Below are 15,962 nucleotides of genomic sequence, written 5' to 3'. Positions count from 1 at the left end.
CTCTGATTTATTCATACGGCAATTTTCAGAAACTTTTGCTGTACTCGCCAAGGGTTTTCATATTTTTTGCAGCAATCGAAAAACAGATGTGTGCCCTGGCTTTCATACTTGGCATGTGGAGATTTGCTTTTAGAGAATACTGTAAAGATTGAACACATCTGAATTTTAAATGACCATGCACCTCGTGAACTCTGGTGGAAATCTGCTGAGTGGAGGATATTCACGCGCATCTCTCTGAACTCAATGTGGATGATGTCTGTCAGCGGCACAGAGAACTCACCGATATACGAGGATATGGCGAAAGAAACTTTAAACGATTCTTGCTTCATTTTATGACACGCACATTAGTAATATATACAGAAAATGTATATCCAAATATTTTTGTGCCCCTTATTTTCTGGCACTTGAGAGAAGTCAAGTGAAAAAAACAGCTGGAAATAAAATTGACAATTACTATCCTCAAATCTTAATGATTTGCACCCTGCTAATCATGACACAGAAACTAAAGCTAAAATGAGATCATTTCTGACCCCATGCTGTCTCTTCTTACGTGCGGAGCAGGATTGAAATTGAAACAACTCATTTTTGCAAGTGTTCTTGTTTACTGTAAAAACAACAACAAACAAAACAATACACAAATAGCGCTTGTTCGGATCACTTGGCATAAAGGCGATGATTTGCTCATTCTCAGCACGTCACACATCTCGGCTTCTTTGTTTCTCGTTTGTTGTGTCTGAAGCCCTGAAAACCCAGAAAGTCACACTTGACTCCTTTTCAGGGTATAAACAACCCTGTTCACACACACACACACACAGACGGTAGACACGGCAAACGACACACACCCCCCACGCACACCCCTAGCAACAGAGCACGTATTGCCTACAGAATTCTAAGAAGCCTCCCTAAGGAAGCGTTACCAGGGAAAGTTAGAGCAGAGTGGGCGTGTCCAACCCAAACACAGAGGAGACACTTCACATCTTTTGCATCTCGCTAACTACAAACTCTGATGAAATCTCCCATTTACAAAAGAAACAAGGCAATATAAAACTCCATTAGGGAACAAAAGAGAAAAAAAAGAAAGCTAATGCAACCTAAAGATGCTCTCATTAATCTTTCATCACTAAGCAAAGACTCACAAGGAACACCATGAGGATCAAAGTCACAACAAGCAGGTCACAGATTTATGCTTTTTGTCTAGATTGAAAATTTCTGAAAGCTGACAAAAAAACAAAAGGAGTCGCTCCTAACTTGACACGACTAACAAGTGTCATGCTGCTCCTTTATCCCTTTGTAAAACCCATCAAAGAGTAATTTACCAAAAACTGCACCACGTGCACAATTTCAGAGTATTGAGCTTTTTCTGCAGCGTGACTTTCTGAAAGCATGCTTCCTTCCTGGTGAGAGTTTCTCTGAAGCTGCTTGCAGTGGCTTCATTCATACAGCACTCCTTTCCTGTCTCACAACTTCACTCAACTCAATAGAAAACAGACTAAACAGAGTGCAGATGAAAATCTTGTGCTCGCTCCTGCCAGCCAGGCAGCATAAAACCTACATCCACACTGATTACAAATGCAGCAATTCCTTAATGAAAAGATCGGCAGGTGCCAAAAAAAAATTAGGAAAAGAAGAAAAAAAAAAGAAAGAGAAAATGTTCATATAGCAAAAGAGACACAAAAAAAGTGGGTGTCCGTTACCTTGGAGACTCGGTTCTTTTTCTGTGGTTTGGAAAGATCTTTGCATCTCACCTGAAAAGAAGAATCAAAACATAAAGCGTGACACGTTACCGATGCGGGAATAAGAACAAAACACAGTCAGATACACAAAGCAAATGAGCAGACCCACAGTCATAACACTGCTGTCTCCTTGAGACAATAGCTGTAAAGAAAAAAAGAAAAAAAGGAAAAGGCAATGGTATACCTTGTCGCTCCTCAGGGGCAAGCCCTCGATTTTAGGCAACATAATCCTAAAAGGTAGCCATCTTGCCTCCCATGGATTTAGAAGAATAAGTGGCTGTAGTGGTCGATGAGCCCAAGGTTTGCATGATCAGCACAGAGCGAAACAGCTACACACTGCCGCAGACGCCTGACGCATGCTTCTGACCGACGCACACACAGGCAGCCAATCGCGTGGAGACTTTAGCTGCTTGTAAATCATCGGCCATGCCTAGACCCTACTAAACAAAGGATCCCCTATGTGGGCTCTTACTCTACAAGTACGCACGAGGGCAAGAGACAAGCTGTGGGGTGGACAACTGCAGTGCTGGACTGGAACTCGAAGAGGAGCTTTGCTTTCGAGTGGGAACAGGTTGTTCTATAGGGCTAAAAGACAGAGGCAAACCACACGCTCAGATTTCTCTGCACTCTTGGTCTGCATTCTAGTATCCTGGCATTAACTGATCACATATCTACACGAATTACAATCAAAAAACCAAATGTCACTGATTTATTTACTAGTAAATAGTTATGAAAAACAATATTTCCACAAAGTAATGCTACAGCAAGGTGCACCACTTTCTCAACACACAAACATATAACTTGTCTTTACATACACAATGCCATTTGCACACTTTGGCACATTCAGAGTTACATAAAAGCACCCGTAAACAACGATGATCCTTTCAACTGATATTTTATTACAGCAAACATAAGAAACGCTACTCCTTTGACACCGAGTGACAAAAATGCTGTGAATGTCGCTGCTGGCGGCTTAAGCGAACCATCGCTATCGTGATGTACACACCTAGTCCTGTTATTACAGGCGAGTGTATACAATAAAAACGACAGTTTCTTATGCATTCCATAAGAAGCGCGCACTCATTTAAAAGCATGATTACAAAGGAATTAATAGCGTACCTGTCAGGAAAGGTGTGGAGACAGATCGGCTGTTTTGCTTGATCACAGGTTGTTGTGAAATGACATTGAGTCAAGGTGGAATGACGGGTTCTATCATGTGGCTCAGTGCCACTTCGGGGCTGAACTAGTCAGACGAGTTTAATCCTTACAAGGTCTGCCGTCTGTTTACATTTGACACACATTCAATGAAACCCAGAATATCTGAACTTTGCTTCTACTTTCCTGAAACTTTCTATTCTCTCATGATCTGCGAGCCTCCTCACCCCTCCCTCACCCCAGCTATTGTCATCGTGCGTCCAGCGATGACGAGCGCGATCGTTAGAAGAACCCTCGGTCGTGCAGTGATTCAGCAGCCTTCAGAAAGACACGGGCTTCACGTCACGGATGCCGGATAATAGAGCTCGTGAGATCCTTTTAGACAGGAAGACGGCAACGTGAGCACGATGAGGTAATCTCTGACTGCAGAAAACCCAGCTGATGCTATTTGTGAGTAATCACGCTACATTTAATGTGGCTGAATACTGATCATTTCCTGCATGGGACCACTTGTGAAATTTGTAGCTCATTGCTTTTTAAATAAAATTCTCACTTTAACAATAAAAAAGGTTAATGTTTGCCTAACAAGTTATTATCTAGAATCCAAGCTGAAAGTTGCTTTTAAAATTATAAACAGTATATTCCTATGGTATAAACACAGAAGCCCAAATAGTTGTCATGTCACTGCATTGAACATGCGATACACAAGCATCAAGAGAAGCAGTGGATTATTCTGATGATGATGATGCCTGCAGCTGATGATGGTGCATCTCTCAGGTATTCCTATTGGCTTGCTCTGAACATGTTCCATATGCTGAGCTTTAACAAGCTGACCAACTGTCATTAGTCACAAGCAGTTCCAGCATTAATCATCCTCTTTTCAGCATGCTGGCAAACTGTCCCTTACTAACAACTAATTAATGAGTTAGATGGTTGGAGTCGCCCGCCCCCATCCCTCTACACCACGCCCCATCAGGGTACATTCAGGTGCTAGTGGGAAGCAGAAATGGTGAAATGTTCCAACGCTTGTATTAATAGTCACAGTTTTGGAAAGCATGACTTCATGCATGAACCCACGCAATGAATAAGTCCCAATACAGCAGTGAACCAAGTCAATATGATTAACTTGTAACATGAAGGAAGAAGAAAAGTCCTACCTGTCATAAGTTGCTCAGAATAAAGACAACTTTTAAGTAACAAAGTTGTGCTTGGTTTGCTTAACTTGAATCATTTTTTGAAAAAATCTTACATGAACAAAGAATCCTACATGATCCTACAAAGATGAACAATAAGGAAATCACTGAGCACTGTCTTCTGAAGGGCAGTGAGTAGAGCCTGTGAGCAGCACTGGACTAAACTCTGTCTCTGCCTGCAGCTTTTATTATCACTGACGGCGGAAACAGATCCCAGTCATCCAGCCCACAGGGTCCCTGGGTGGTGGGGAAGTAGAGTGTGTATGACTGTGTGTTTTATGTCCATATATATATATATGTGTGTGTGTGTGTGTGTGTGTGTGTGCAGGTGTGGAGGAAGACTAAAGGTTCTACTTTAAGCTAAGTGTCTCTAATACCTGTGTAGTTACACATAAACAATATCGGGTATCTCCAATGTAAATACTGGCAGTGTTTACACTGACACAGACGAATTACAGCAAATACACACATGCATCAGTTTTGGCTTGTGTATCGTGATGTTTTGATACCTTTTATACAATCCTTGTACCATATTTGTGTTGTACATACATGCTAACCCAACAAAATCTAAAGGATTAACACCAGTCTGTTATTTGATAAATTACTGGCATTATCATGACTATGCCCTACTCCCTATGAAGGCTGCATCTCAACAAGCTCTATCTTTATATCGGTTAAAAGTAAAAGCCATTTGGAGCAAATATTTTCAGAGCTATGGACAGTATTATAAAAAAAAACATACTTAAAAGAGCTACTTTTGTCTGTTTACTCTTTTTAGTTTATTATTACTAAATTGACTGTTCATATTTAAACCTGGCCTACATTTATAAGTTTGCAAAAAATCCTAGGAGCAATGCTTTAGTTAGGCCCTTCTAAAATTACATTTTTGAAGGACCCTTTAATGTATCTGCTTTTCATCACTTCTCCATGGGCAGTCTTCTTTCATCATATTCTGATTATGTTTTATCACTTCAGAATGGACTGTGGCTAAGGTCCCAATCAGAACAAAAATATTATTGGAAAACCAGCAGGTCATACAAATGTAATTTTCCTCGACCTAACACACTGGAGAGAAACCTGATGTCCTGTTACAGCTGCCAAGATAGACTCGAGTATGTACGTGAGCCAAAGTTGAACTTAACACACATGAGTCTTTACCTAAGATGTGGGCCATCTGTATCTCTGCACACATCCTCAGGAGTGACATTATAATTGCATATGTAGTGTATACACTCACTGTGCACTTTATTAGGAACACTACAAATATGGGGCAGGGCCTCATTTTGCACTCAAAACAGCCTCAATTCATCATGGCATGGACTCCACAAACATTCCTTTGAGATTGTGGCCCACGTTGATATGACTGGCTCATAAATTCCTGCGAAACTTAAAGAGCATTTCATGCTGTGACTCTTTCGTTCTACCACAAAGATGTTCTACTGGATTCAGATCTAATGACTGAAAGGGCCATTAAATAATACTGACCTCACTGTCATGTTCACAAATCCAGGTTTAGACGACTTTTTCTTTGTGACATGGTGCATTATCATGCTGGAAACAGCTATTAAAAGATAGGTAAGTTGTTGCCATGATGGTATGCACAGGTTCAGCAACGACCCAAATCGAACCAAGAAATCATTCCCCACACCATTACACCACCTCCACCAGCCGTAATGAGTCAGTGTTCCAGTGTTCGTAATAAAGTGCTCAGTGAGTGTGTGGAACTAATATTATCAGAAACATATAGAGCTGACCAAACGTGGTTCAACCAAATTGAACCAAATGTGGTCCAATTACTTCTGTAATAACAGCACAAAAGAAACCATTGTTTCAATTATAAAATGGCTTTTACGTTAAAGCCAGATTATTGCCTGTTGCCTTAAGAAGCATTTTAACAGCACTGCAACTACCAAACCATAGTAACAGCCTGGATCACTGTGAATCAATTCCAGAACCACTGTCAGGGTTCGAAAAACATTAAATCATTAAATTATTCCTTTACTAAGAATGCGAACATTAACCACTTGTCAAACATAGCCTAAATGTTCATTCATCCATCTCCTGTAACTGACATGTTCATGAGTTTCAGTAGATTAAGGAAGGATTTTGCATATACACTACCAGTCAAAAGTTTGGACACATCTTCTAATTCCATGGTCTTTCCTGATGTTTATTTCTTTCTACATTGTAAAACAATGCTGAAGGCAGCCGAAATACACAATAGTCTCGTTTGAACAGTTGATATTGAGATATGTCTGCTACTGATGCTCTGTAAAGCCTTCATAACGGCTCTAATCTGAGGTGCTGTTAATTGGTGATTTCTGAGGCTGGTAACTCTAAATGAACTTCTCCTCTGCAGCAGAGGTAAGTTTTGGTCTTGCTTTACTGGGATGGTCTTCATGTGAGCCAGTTTCATCATGGTGCTTGATGGGTTTTGCAAATGCACTTGACAATACTGTTCTTGCAAGAACTATTCCAGAACACCTGACCTTCGTGTCTTAAAATAACAACTGACTGTTGTTTTTTGTCATTACATATGGATTACTTAAGTCCATGTGTGTTATTGCATAGTTTTGAAATCTCCAGTATTGTTCTAGAATGTAGAAAATAAATCCCTAAACAAAAAAACACTGAATTAATAGGTGTGTCCAAACTTTTGACTGGTAGTGTACACTCACTGAACACTTAAATAGGAACAATATCTGGTATATAATTTATTCCTAACGGAAGGTGGGACTAGAAATAGGATAGTGATAGTAAAAGAATAAAACAGTAACATTAGCTTTTCGGTTCACATCTGCAGCTATTTTTATTTCACACTATACTCCTGGGACAAAATAGTCCAGTGTTAGTAATGTAAATATGACTTTCATGTTTAACATATGGTCTTTTATGTTTGTCCAAAAAAAAAAAACTGAGCCAAGCACTTATAGTTGGGAAAATCTAAAACAGGCCATTTTGGATTAAAAATCACATACAGGTTAAATTTTATTTCTGTGTGTGAGAGAAACTACCTTAATTTCAAACACCTCTTGCAGATGTCACCTTATGGAAAGGTATTCAAATGTAGACATTCAAATGTTCATATAACCTGAACCCAGAACGAACACCTTTAGCTACAATCACATGGATAAATGAGTCACGATTTTGTTGATATCCAGTGTAGAATGTGATGTGCTTGGTGTTTTATTTTTCGTATGTGGGTAGCTGCAGGGTGTGGAGGTTGGTACAAGCAGTGGTAGGCAGATAGGAGAAAAGATGTTTCAATAGTTTTGCCAGTGAGTGCTGCCTCCTCGCATTTTCACGCTTCACGATTCACACGAATCCTTTCTGGCACCTCAGCCTCCTAGTGGCCATGCCCACACCTCACAATCTGACACATGAACAGCAGTATGAACAACCCACACCATCTTCCACAGTTTTTGTATTTCTTGTGAAATCTGTCACCATTTACTTTAAGCATATAAAGAAAACGATCAATTATATTCATGTGTTATGTGTGCTAAATAAAACAAGCTGTTCTAAACACAAACCCAGTATCATAGTCCTGAGGGTCTGGCGTTTTTTTCATGTGCTATAGCATAGGGTGGAGGCTCACACAGGCTTTATACAAGACTTCCTTCCATGCCTGAACTATAGTAATTCCATAGAGGGTTGAATGAGTTCAACAGCAGTGTACATGTGGGTGTGTGAGCAGGGGCATGCCTTTCTATCTTAGTGGGGCCAGTTTTTATGCTGGGTTGTACCAAAGAGAAAAACTTGTTTTGCTAAAACTCCAACTTTTATTTAAAAAAAAAAATAGACACAGAAGTCACTAAGGTTAAGGGTAGGGATAAATTTAGGTGAATTCATAGCATTAATTAGCTACATAATTATGCCTAGGTCCTTACATATGTGTGTGTGTGTGTGTGTGTGTTGGTTTTTACCAGGTGTTAGGAAACTGTACAGGAGGCGGATGCAGTAGCAGACTTTGTTTAATGAAGGTGAAGCACACATAACACAGAGTAAGACTAGTATAGCTGAGCAAGGCATAAACATAAACACAAATCGGCTGCTATGATTCAGACCACTGCAGACAAACGCTAGACACTGAGAGCTGTACAACATGTGACCCAAATACTAGTGCTAACTAACGTAAAGGTGAATCAGGTGCAAAGCAGTCTTGAGGTATGAGTGTCGTGAGCATGTGGTGTGCAGTGGCTGCTGGGAGATCAAGTCCTGTGATGATCCAGCATAACCATGACACCAGGGAATCTAGTCGACTGAACCTAGTGAATCTACAAATGGATATAAAAACAAATGCTGCCACCATTTTTGATGCTCATTGCTAAAAAAAGGGTCATGATTGATCAGATCCCTGGTGTAACCACAGAGGTCACTGTAGCTATAGTCCACCTGCAGAGTATCATTTAAAAATACTGCTTTAGAAAAGAGCCCAGTGTTGTGACATTGTATTCATATTCATTCTGTTTTAGTCTCTAAGCTGGAGACTAACGAAGAATAAATTCTGCAATTACACATCCAGTAGACTCAGAGACTCATCTCTGAGTCTGTAACCAGACCTGATTTCTTCCCTGTCTCTTTAACTTCACCTGATTTCCCTCCTCTCCCTCCTCTACACGGCCAAGCAAAGCCCTGCCGCATTTACAATGCAAACTACAGGATCTCCATCACTGTGGCACGCTAAAACTCTACGTAAAGTCATAAGCATCAGGCAGACTGGCCGAGTTGGCTCGCTGCAGTGCCCACTGACCAGAATTTTCCTTCTATTACATGAAAAAGCCACAGATGGAGAAACCTATGCCACATAATCATAGAGCTGGTGACCTGGAGATTAAGAAATGGTAAATCTCCAGGTTTTAATGTTGCATTTGATTACACGCATTTCTTTAGCCACTATGGAGAAACGAAAACAAGTTTGAAAAATACATACAGGGGGGAAAAACAAACACGCCATGTTTACTATGACTTCATGACAAAATTGTAGATGATGATATGGCAAGTGGTGAATTATAGCTATTACAAGCGTCACAGGTCTTTTTAGCTCAGAGGTAGCAATTCAGAAATGTAGTGTGGGTGAACAAGTGATTTTATAAAAATCAGAAAATAGTTTAGAGTCAAGAGTTACATTTGGGCATGTTGCATAATGTAGAAATGTTCGTGGCACTTAGAAACCAATGCACCCTCGAGTTCGCTGTGTTCATTATACTTTGCTGTAAAAATCTAGGCATGTAGGCTTGTTGTCACTACTAAGCAATTGCTCAGCATATGCGAGAAATCTCCTATAACCATCGAGGTTACTGTAGCAGTGTGGGTTTTCCCTGTGGCACTGCACACTTTGGGTTGTATTCAGGTAGCAAAATAAATCCAAGTAAGTTAAAAGTAAAAGTTAATATTTCTACAGGGGAAATCAATGCTCACAGTTGGACTACAAAGGTGTTGATATTTCCATTCATATCATACCTGCATACCTGTATCGTATGTTTGAGTTGCCTTTTTTTTAGTGTTTGGCTATATAGGAGTTCTGCTGCTGTGTCCATGCCACCCCCTTTAAAGAACTTCAAGTACTGGATTTTAAGTCTAATAAAAAACCTTGTGTAAAGTAACTGTGATCTGATATAGCAGATGCGTGTATGGACGGTGCCATCCGATGGACTGGCATCCCATCCTGGGTGTATTCTCTCCCTTCAGCCAGTATTTACAGGACAGATCAACTGAGATCCTGACCAAGATGAGAAGGTTGCTGAAAATGAAATGACTAAAAATGAATGAATATTCAAAAAGCACAGCTGGTTGAGTGTCTCAATACTTTTGGCAATACAGTATAGCATAAATTGAGTTTGTTTTCTGCACTGAATGCTATATGTGGAAATCTAATCTCAGTAAAGCTATTTTGCTCCATATTGTGCATCCCTGCAGCTTTGTTACACATTTGGTTTGCACACTCGGTCCTCGGGGTCGATCCTCATCCTGTTCAGTTACCTGAATGGACAGTTTGTCAGTTAAGACGTGGCAATTGTTTGAGCAGGTGTAGGTGTGGAGACAGGCAGATCCTGATCCCCCAGCATGGACTCATTAGTTTCATCTCACTCTCCAAATCCATTACAAAAAAAGCCTTTACAAAAAAATAAAATACCTCATATACACTATATTGCCAAAAGTTTTGGGACACTCCTCCTAATCATTGAATTCAGGTGTTGTTTTTCAGCGGTTGGGCTTGGCCCCTTAGTTCCAGTGAAAGGAACTCTTAATGCTTCAGCATACCAAGAAATTATGGAAAATTTCATGTTCCCAACTTTGTGGGAACAGTTTGGGGATGACCCCTTCCTTGAAGAGTATCTGAAGTGTATTTAGTGGTGGAAAATACTGGTTTAGTATGCATGGTTAGACAAATACGATTAATTTTATGTGTTATTGTGGACTGGGTCTAAGATGTACCTTGTCTATTCCCTGCTAGGATATAATGCCTAACTCAGCTCGCCAATATCTGAAAGTCTTTATGATGCTGACCTTACATTACTTTACACAACCCTGAAAGTCAGATGTGTTTTAGCACAGTCGACATGCTGTTCAGTATTTCACAAGAATTCTAAAGACATAAGCCACGGTGTGTTTAGACTTGTCTTGATCATAATGATGTTGTGTAAGTAATTATTCTGGCTCTGATACCAACCTTGCAGATCAAATCCCAAATTTTAATCACAAGATGGTCGCTCTTACTCACGCTCCTCCCACACACACACAAACATTTTCAGAATAATGATTCACTGCACAATATGAGGAAAAATAAAGTTGTTTTTTCGTTTTCGTTTTTAAAAAATGTATCCGCCGTCTGTTAAAACACACTTGATGGCCTCGTGCGACTGTCCTGAAGCTCTGCTTTTACCTAAATGTTTTATATTGACATCCGGAACACTGAACAGTGAACAACTGTATCTATGAAGTAGTTAAAGACTTTAGTATGAGTTGTTAAAATAAATAAAATAAGGTGTAACGGATGCCTTCTAATCAGTGATCAGTTCATATAATATAATTAATATACTCTATGGAACTAAAAGACCTCACCAAGAATTCATTGCAACATGGAATACATTTACTGCAATGAAGTAAGAAATATTCCAGTATGTATTTATGTGTCTGTAAACAGTGTGCCATTGATATCTCAAGAGGAAAGACAGATACCAGTACATTCCTTTGGATTATTAAAAACATTTCTATTTGTATATGAAAACAATAATTCACGTGAAATATATTTACATAATTCCCACAGCATTTTAGCAGCAAATGTGCAATATTCACGGACGTGTATAACATTCGTTTTGACAAGACTAAAAACAACAGACTGTTTCCAAGCTTCTAATTTACGGCAATCCTGTCCTGAACTTTGTACCCTGACGTTAAAAAAAAAAAAGGCCCTTGACTGAAGAAAGGGAGGAAGCATTCTCACATTTGCCTTTTGGCAACGTTGTCAGTGTAAATGCGTGACACGACATGCTCCGAGCAGCACTGCATTTCAGCACAGCATGCTACGGCTTTCAGCGCTGAGGAAGGAGACACGTCATCGTGGCAGTTTAGCGCAACGGAAGGCTATCATTCCCTGACACACAAACGGACACTTGCACCACGTGCTGAGCTGACAGCAACTCATGTGGTGGAGTACTCCTATTCATGTCACAGAAGAGGAAGCTGATGCGTAAAACGGAGAATGTGGCAGCTGGCATTCTTAAGCAGTTCTTAGATAATAAAAGCGCCCAACACTCTATTAAAACTCGTCTGAGTCACATCCCAGAGTTCCGTTTTTCACATTAAAATCTCTCTTGCGTATTAAACTGACAATTCCACATCGCTAAAGAGCATGAAATCATGTGTGTATATGAAGAAAGTACTTTAGAATCTTTGCCAGACCATGAACTGCTACAGTCAGGAACTATAAAGTTTCAGTTTCACTATGGTGAGCACTGAGGAACAGAAACATTAAAGAGAATGAAGTGGCCTACCTCTCCAGAATAGATCAGACGCGGTCTTTTCTTCAGCTCCACACATTTCCTGAGCTTACAGATCTGATGGCCAGTCTTTCGGTTTAAGCAGCAGCTGCACTGTCCACAGTTGATCTTGCGAAGACAAGGCACACATGCCCCACATCTCCTCCTTTTCTTTATCTCTCTTCTCTCCTGAAAATGGGGTAAATGCTGGTGTAATTCTGCCTCCAGGATGGAAGAAGCACCTGCTTCCCCAGGTCCTGGAAACAGTCCTGAGCCTCCAGCCTCTGACTCGGTGTCAAAAGAGGATTGGGTGCTCTCTGAGCTGCTCAACAGTTTAGCCGGGAAATTTGCTGCTGTTTGAGACTCACAGTCCCATCCAGATTGAGAACTGCAGTAAAAACCTGCACTCAATGAGAGGAGTGACAGTGCGCCTTCATTCTTGTTGTACATCTCATCATCATTGTCATTCGCATCTTTGGTATTCACATCCACATTATTCACATCTTTGGTTTTCAGGCCTAAGGTGCACTGATACTCTCCATCTGCCACGTGGGTAGCATCTGGAGTGTGCTGAGGTGCTGCTGATTCTTTAAGTGATTTACTTACAGGGGGCACCACAAACACATCCGGCTGAGAAGAGAGTTGTGGAGTGATTTGAGGCTCAATATCATGTGACTGTGAAAGCGTGGATGCTGTCAGGTCTGAGGTATTGAGTGTACAAACAAAGTCCACTTTAACGGTCGAGTCACACGAGTTCACAAGCAAATCACTGAACTCGGTGTTTGGTTTGTCAGCGTTTTCAATGGGGCCAGGGTTGTTTTCACTTTCGACTAGTTCAGGGGTGACCTCTGCCTTCTTCTCCTCCACCTTAGCAGCGTTCAGAACAAGTGATTCTCTGTCCTTCTCCACTGTTGCTTCTTCAGAGCCTGTGTTAATAGGGGGCACAAGTGGCTTGTTTTGTTGCACGTCACTTTTGGGGTCACAAAGTTCCGGGTGTTTCATAGTATCCTGTTCCCTGGTCTCCTGGCCTTTGTTGGTCTTTTTTGTGACCACCCTCCTGGGAGGCTTCACTTCCTGCAGGGCAATCTGGGACAACTGCCTGCCTTGAAACGACCTCCTCCTGCTAGGGAGTTCTGAAAACAGGCCATGTTGGGTTTGAGAGTTGCGTGTGCACCTGATAGATCCAGTAACCTTAAATGTCTTATTGGTCTTGCTTGCTCTTCCTGTGATGGCTTTATTAGGGACTTTGCTAACGGCACTTCCTTGAACCACTCTGGTTGCTTGTTTCTTTGCTTTGGGCTTCCTGGTTACTAGTTGTCGTTTACGTGTTGTTGGCCCCCTGGGATTGCTTGAATTTACCGCTCGCCTTTTCTCGGTGAATGATTTAGACTTTTTGGCATTTTGTTTTATTGGAGGCCGTACTTTCTTTGGTCGTTTGACAGAATGAGGCATAGCTAAGCTTCATGAGAGTGAGGAGGTCAAAAGGTGAGTCTGCGAACATGGGAAGTGGAGCTGTGATAATTTTCGTTCAGATACGGAATTTGATCTTCCTTTATTCAGTTAGTGTCCAGTCCAATAAATTCTGGACATGTCTGTGGAAAAAAAGCAAAAAAGAAAATATCATGACCTCATCCTGGAAATCTTTTATCTTATCTAATATCTTGTGTCATTTAACAATATACGTTACTCAGTTATTTATCTTAAAACATGTCAGTCAGGAACTATTATTAATAACTAATAGTAATAAATTAATAGCAATTAGAGTGAAACAAATGCAAAGAAGATAGTGAGTGAAGAATAGGAGTATGGACATGCTGACAAGTCCTGGACGTTTAAGGTTTTATTATTATGTATTTTATTATTACTTTAACATGTGTTATTTTTGAAGTGAGTGGTAATTATGTGGTGCACTGAAGTGTTAGTGTAATAAATGGTGTGTGCACTTCCTTAGTCTGTTAGTTACAATGTAATACATGAACATTTATAACATGTAGCCTAAGTGTGTAAGAAATTATATCTAAAAAATAAGTCGACAATGCGACCTCAAACATCGCTAACGCCCAAGTGTAGCACGATCTACAGTCCAGAAAGTTTTCGATATGACATTTTGAATCATTTATACTTCTTTTAGAATTATCATTGTTGTAAAGCCCATGCGTGTTTCCAATCTTTCACAAATGTTGACATGTTATTAATGTAGTATAAGCTAGGAGCTGAAGCCGTAGTCCAGCTGAACACTCACTAACTTGGCTAAACTAGCCTTAGCCAGCTAGTCACTCGCTTATCCGTTACTGCTGCTGTAAGCTCGCCGCAGCGTCTAGTTACAACACTTAGTCTCACTTCAAACCGTGTGAAATCGACTCTCCATACACAATCACAGAGAAATGGACAAAATATCCATCATTAATGGCCAAGTTTGTGGTGGTGTTACAGCAGTGCGTACACTTTAAAGCCAGTTCAAATACTTTACATACCGGAGAGACAGTTGCAGCGTCTGACTCGCTAATAATACTCCACGCCTGTAAAAGACGCCTGGTCCTTCAGCATTTTCACTTAGCGAACGGGCTAAATCGGTCGAGTTACTAGGAACTTATTAATATGTCCGCTAAAAACTTTTACTCATAACACTGCCATGCTGTCTCGGTGTAAAACACCGTAATAAACCGCACTTGTACGAGAGCGTGTAGTGCAGCTCCACTCCCTCCGGCCTCAGGCAGTGATCGGCTCTTTAACGCCCGCCGTCGGCTGGTGACAAAACGCGGAGTGGACTCTGAACTCCCTCAAGACTTCATCCATCCATCCATCCATCCATCCATCCATCCACCAATCCACCGATACAGCCATCTATCCACCCATCCACCCGTCCATCCATCCACTCATCCACCAATCCACCGATACATCCATTTATCCACCCATCCATCCATCTACAGATACATCCACCCATCCATCCATCCACTCATCCACCAATCCACCGATACATCCATCTATCCACCCATCCATCTATCCACCCATCCATCCATCCATACACACACCCATCCAACAATCTATCCATCCATTTATTTTCTGAACTGCTTATCCCAAACCAGGCACCCTTGAGTCTATCCCAGGGGACTCGGGGCACATGGACCTAGACGGAGTGTCAACAATCACACACACACACACATACTCACACTACTACTTACACACTACAGACAGTTTAGATATGCCAGTCAGCCTACAGTGCAGGTATTTAGACTGGGGAAGGAAACCAGAGTGCACAGAGGAAACCACCAAAGCACAGGAGAACATGCAAACTGCACATATGCAGGGCCAAGACAAGCCCTCAGAGGTGCAAGGCAAAAATGCTAACCAACTATGCCACTGTGAAAATCCCCCAACTATCACACCCACCCAACAAGCACTCGACACTGATATTAAACTTACACATTTGTAAGCAATGTAAATAATAACAATAAAAAAAACCTTCATAACCACAAGCAAAGTGTTACAGCACAACAACATACTCTATGTGGCCAAAAGTTTGTGGACACCTGACAATTACACCCACATGTGTGTCTTCACCAAGCTGCTGCCACAAAGTTGGAAGTACACAGTCGTTTAAAATGTCTTTCTATGCTGTAGAATTTTATTTTACTACAGCATAGAATTTAGAATTTACTTCAAACCCAAACATATTCCAGCCTGACAATGCCCCTGTGCACAAAATAAGCTATATTAACACATGGTTTGCTAAGATTAGAGTGGGAGATCTAGAGTGTCCTTCAAGACATTTGATCTTAACTGTACTGAACATCTTTGGGATGAACTGGAACACTTACTGTGCCTCAGGCCTCCTCAGCTGACCTCACTGATGCTCTTGCAGAATAAGCTGAATCCCCACAGCCACACTCCAAAATCTA

At 40.9% G+C, this 15,962-nt stretch overlaps 1 protein-coding gene across 3 annotated transcripts in view; it reads right to left on the bottom strand.

Moving 5' to 3' along the window:
• The window catches only part of tet1 (tet methylcytosine dioxygenase 1), a 29,016-nt gene extending 14,225 nt beyond the window's left edge, over window positions 1–14,791 (bottom strand). The window contains exons 1-3 of one of the 3 annotated variants that reach the window (XM_058383631.1): window positions 14,538–14,791; window positions 12,079–13,655; window positions 1,695–1,745 (exon numbers count right to left, since the gene is read on the bottom strand). In XM_058383631.1, the coding sequence (XP_058239614.1) occupies window positions 1,695–1,745; window positions 12,079–13,515 (1,488 nt within the window). In that variant the 5' untranslated portion in view covers window positions 13,516–13,655; window positions 14,538–14,791. Of the gene's footprint in view, window positions 1–1,694; window positions 1,746–1,917; window positions 2,809–12,078; window positions 13,656–14,537 lie in introns of those variants that run through there. The other 2 variants (XM_058383638.1, XM_058383646.1) reach the window with 2 other exon arrangements.
• Between the last annotated feature and the right edge of the window lie 1,171 nt (window positions 14,792–15,962).

This window comes from Hemibagrus wyckioides, linkage group LG03, assembly GCF_019097595.1.
Source record: "Hemibagrus wyckioides isolate EC202008001 linkage group LG03, SWU_Hwy_1.0, whole genome shotgun sequence".
Lineage (NCBI taxonomy): Eukaryota > Metazoa > Chordata > Actinopteri > Siluriformes > Bagridae > Hemibagrus > Hemibagrus wyckioides.
Note: the sequence above shows the minus strand (reverse complement) of the source record. Positions and strands in the feature narration are given on the sequence as shown.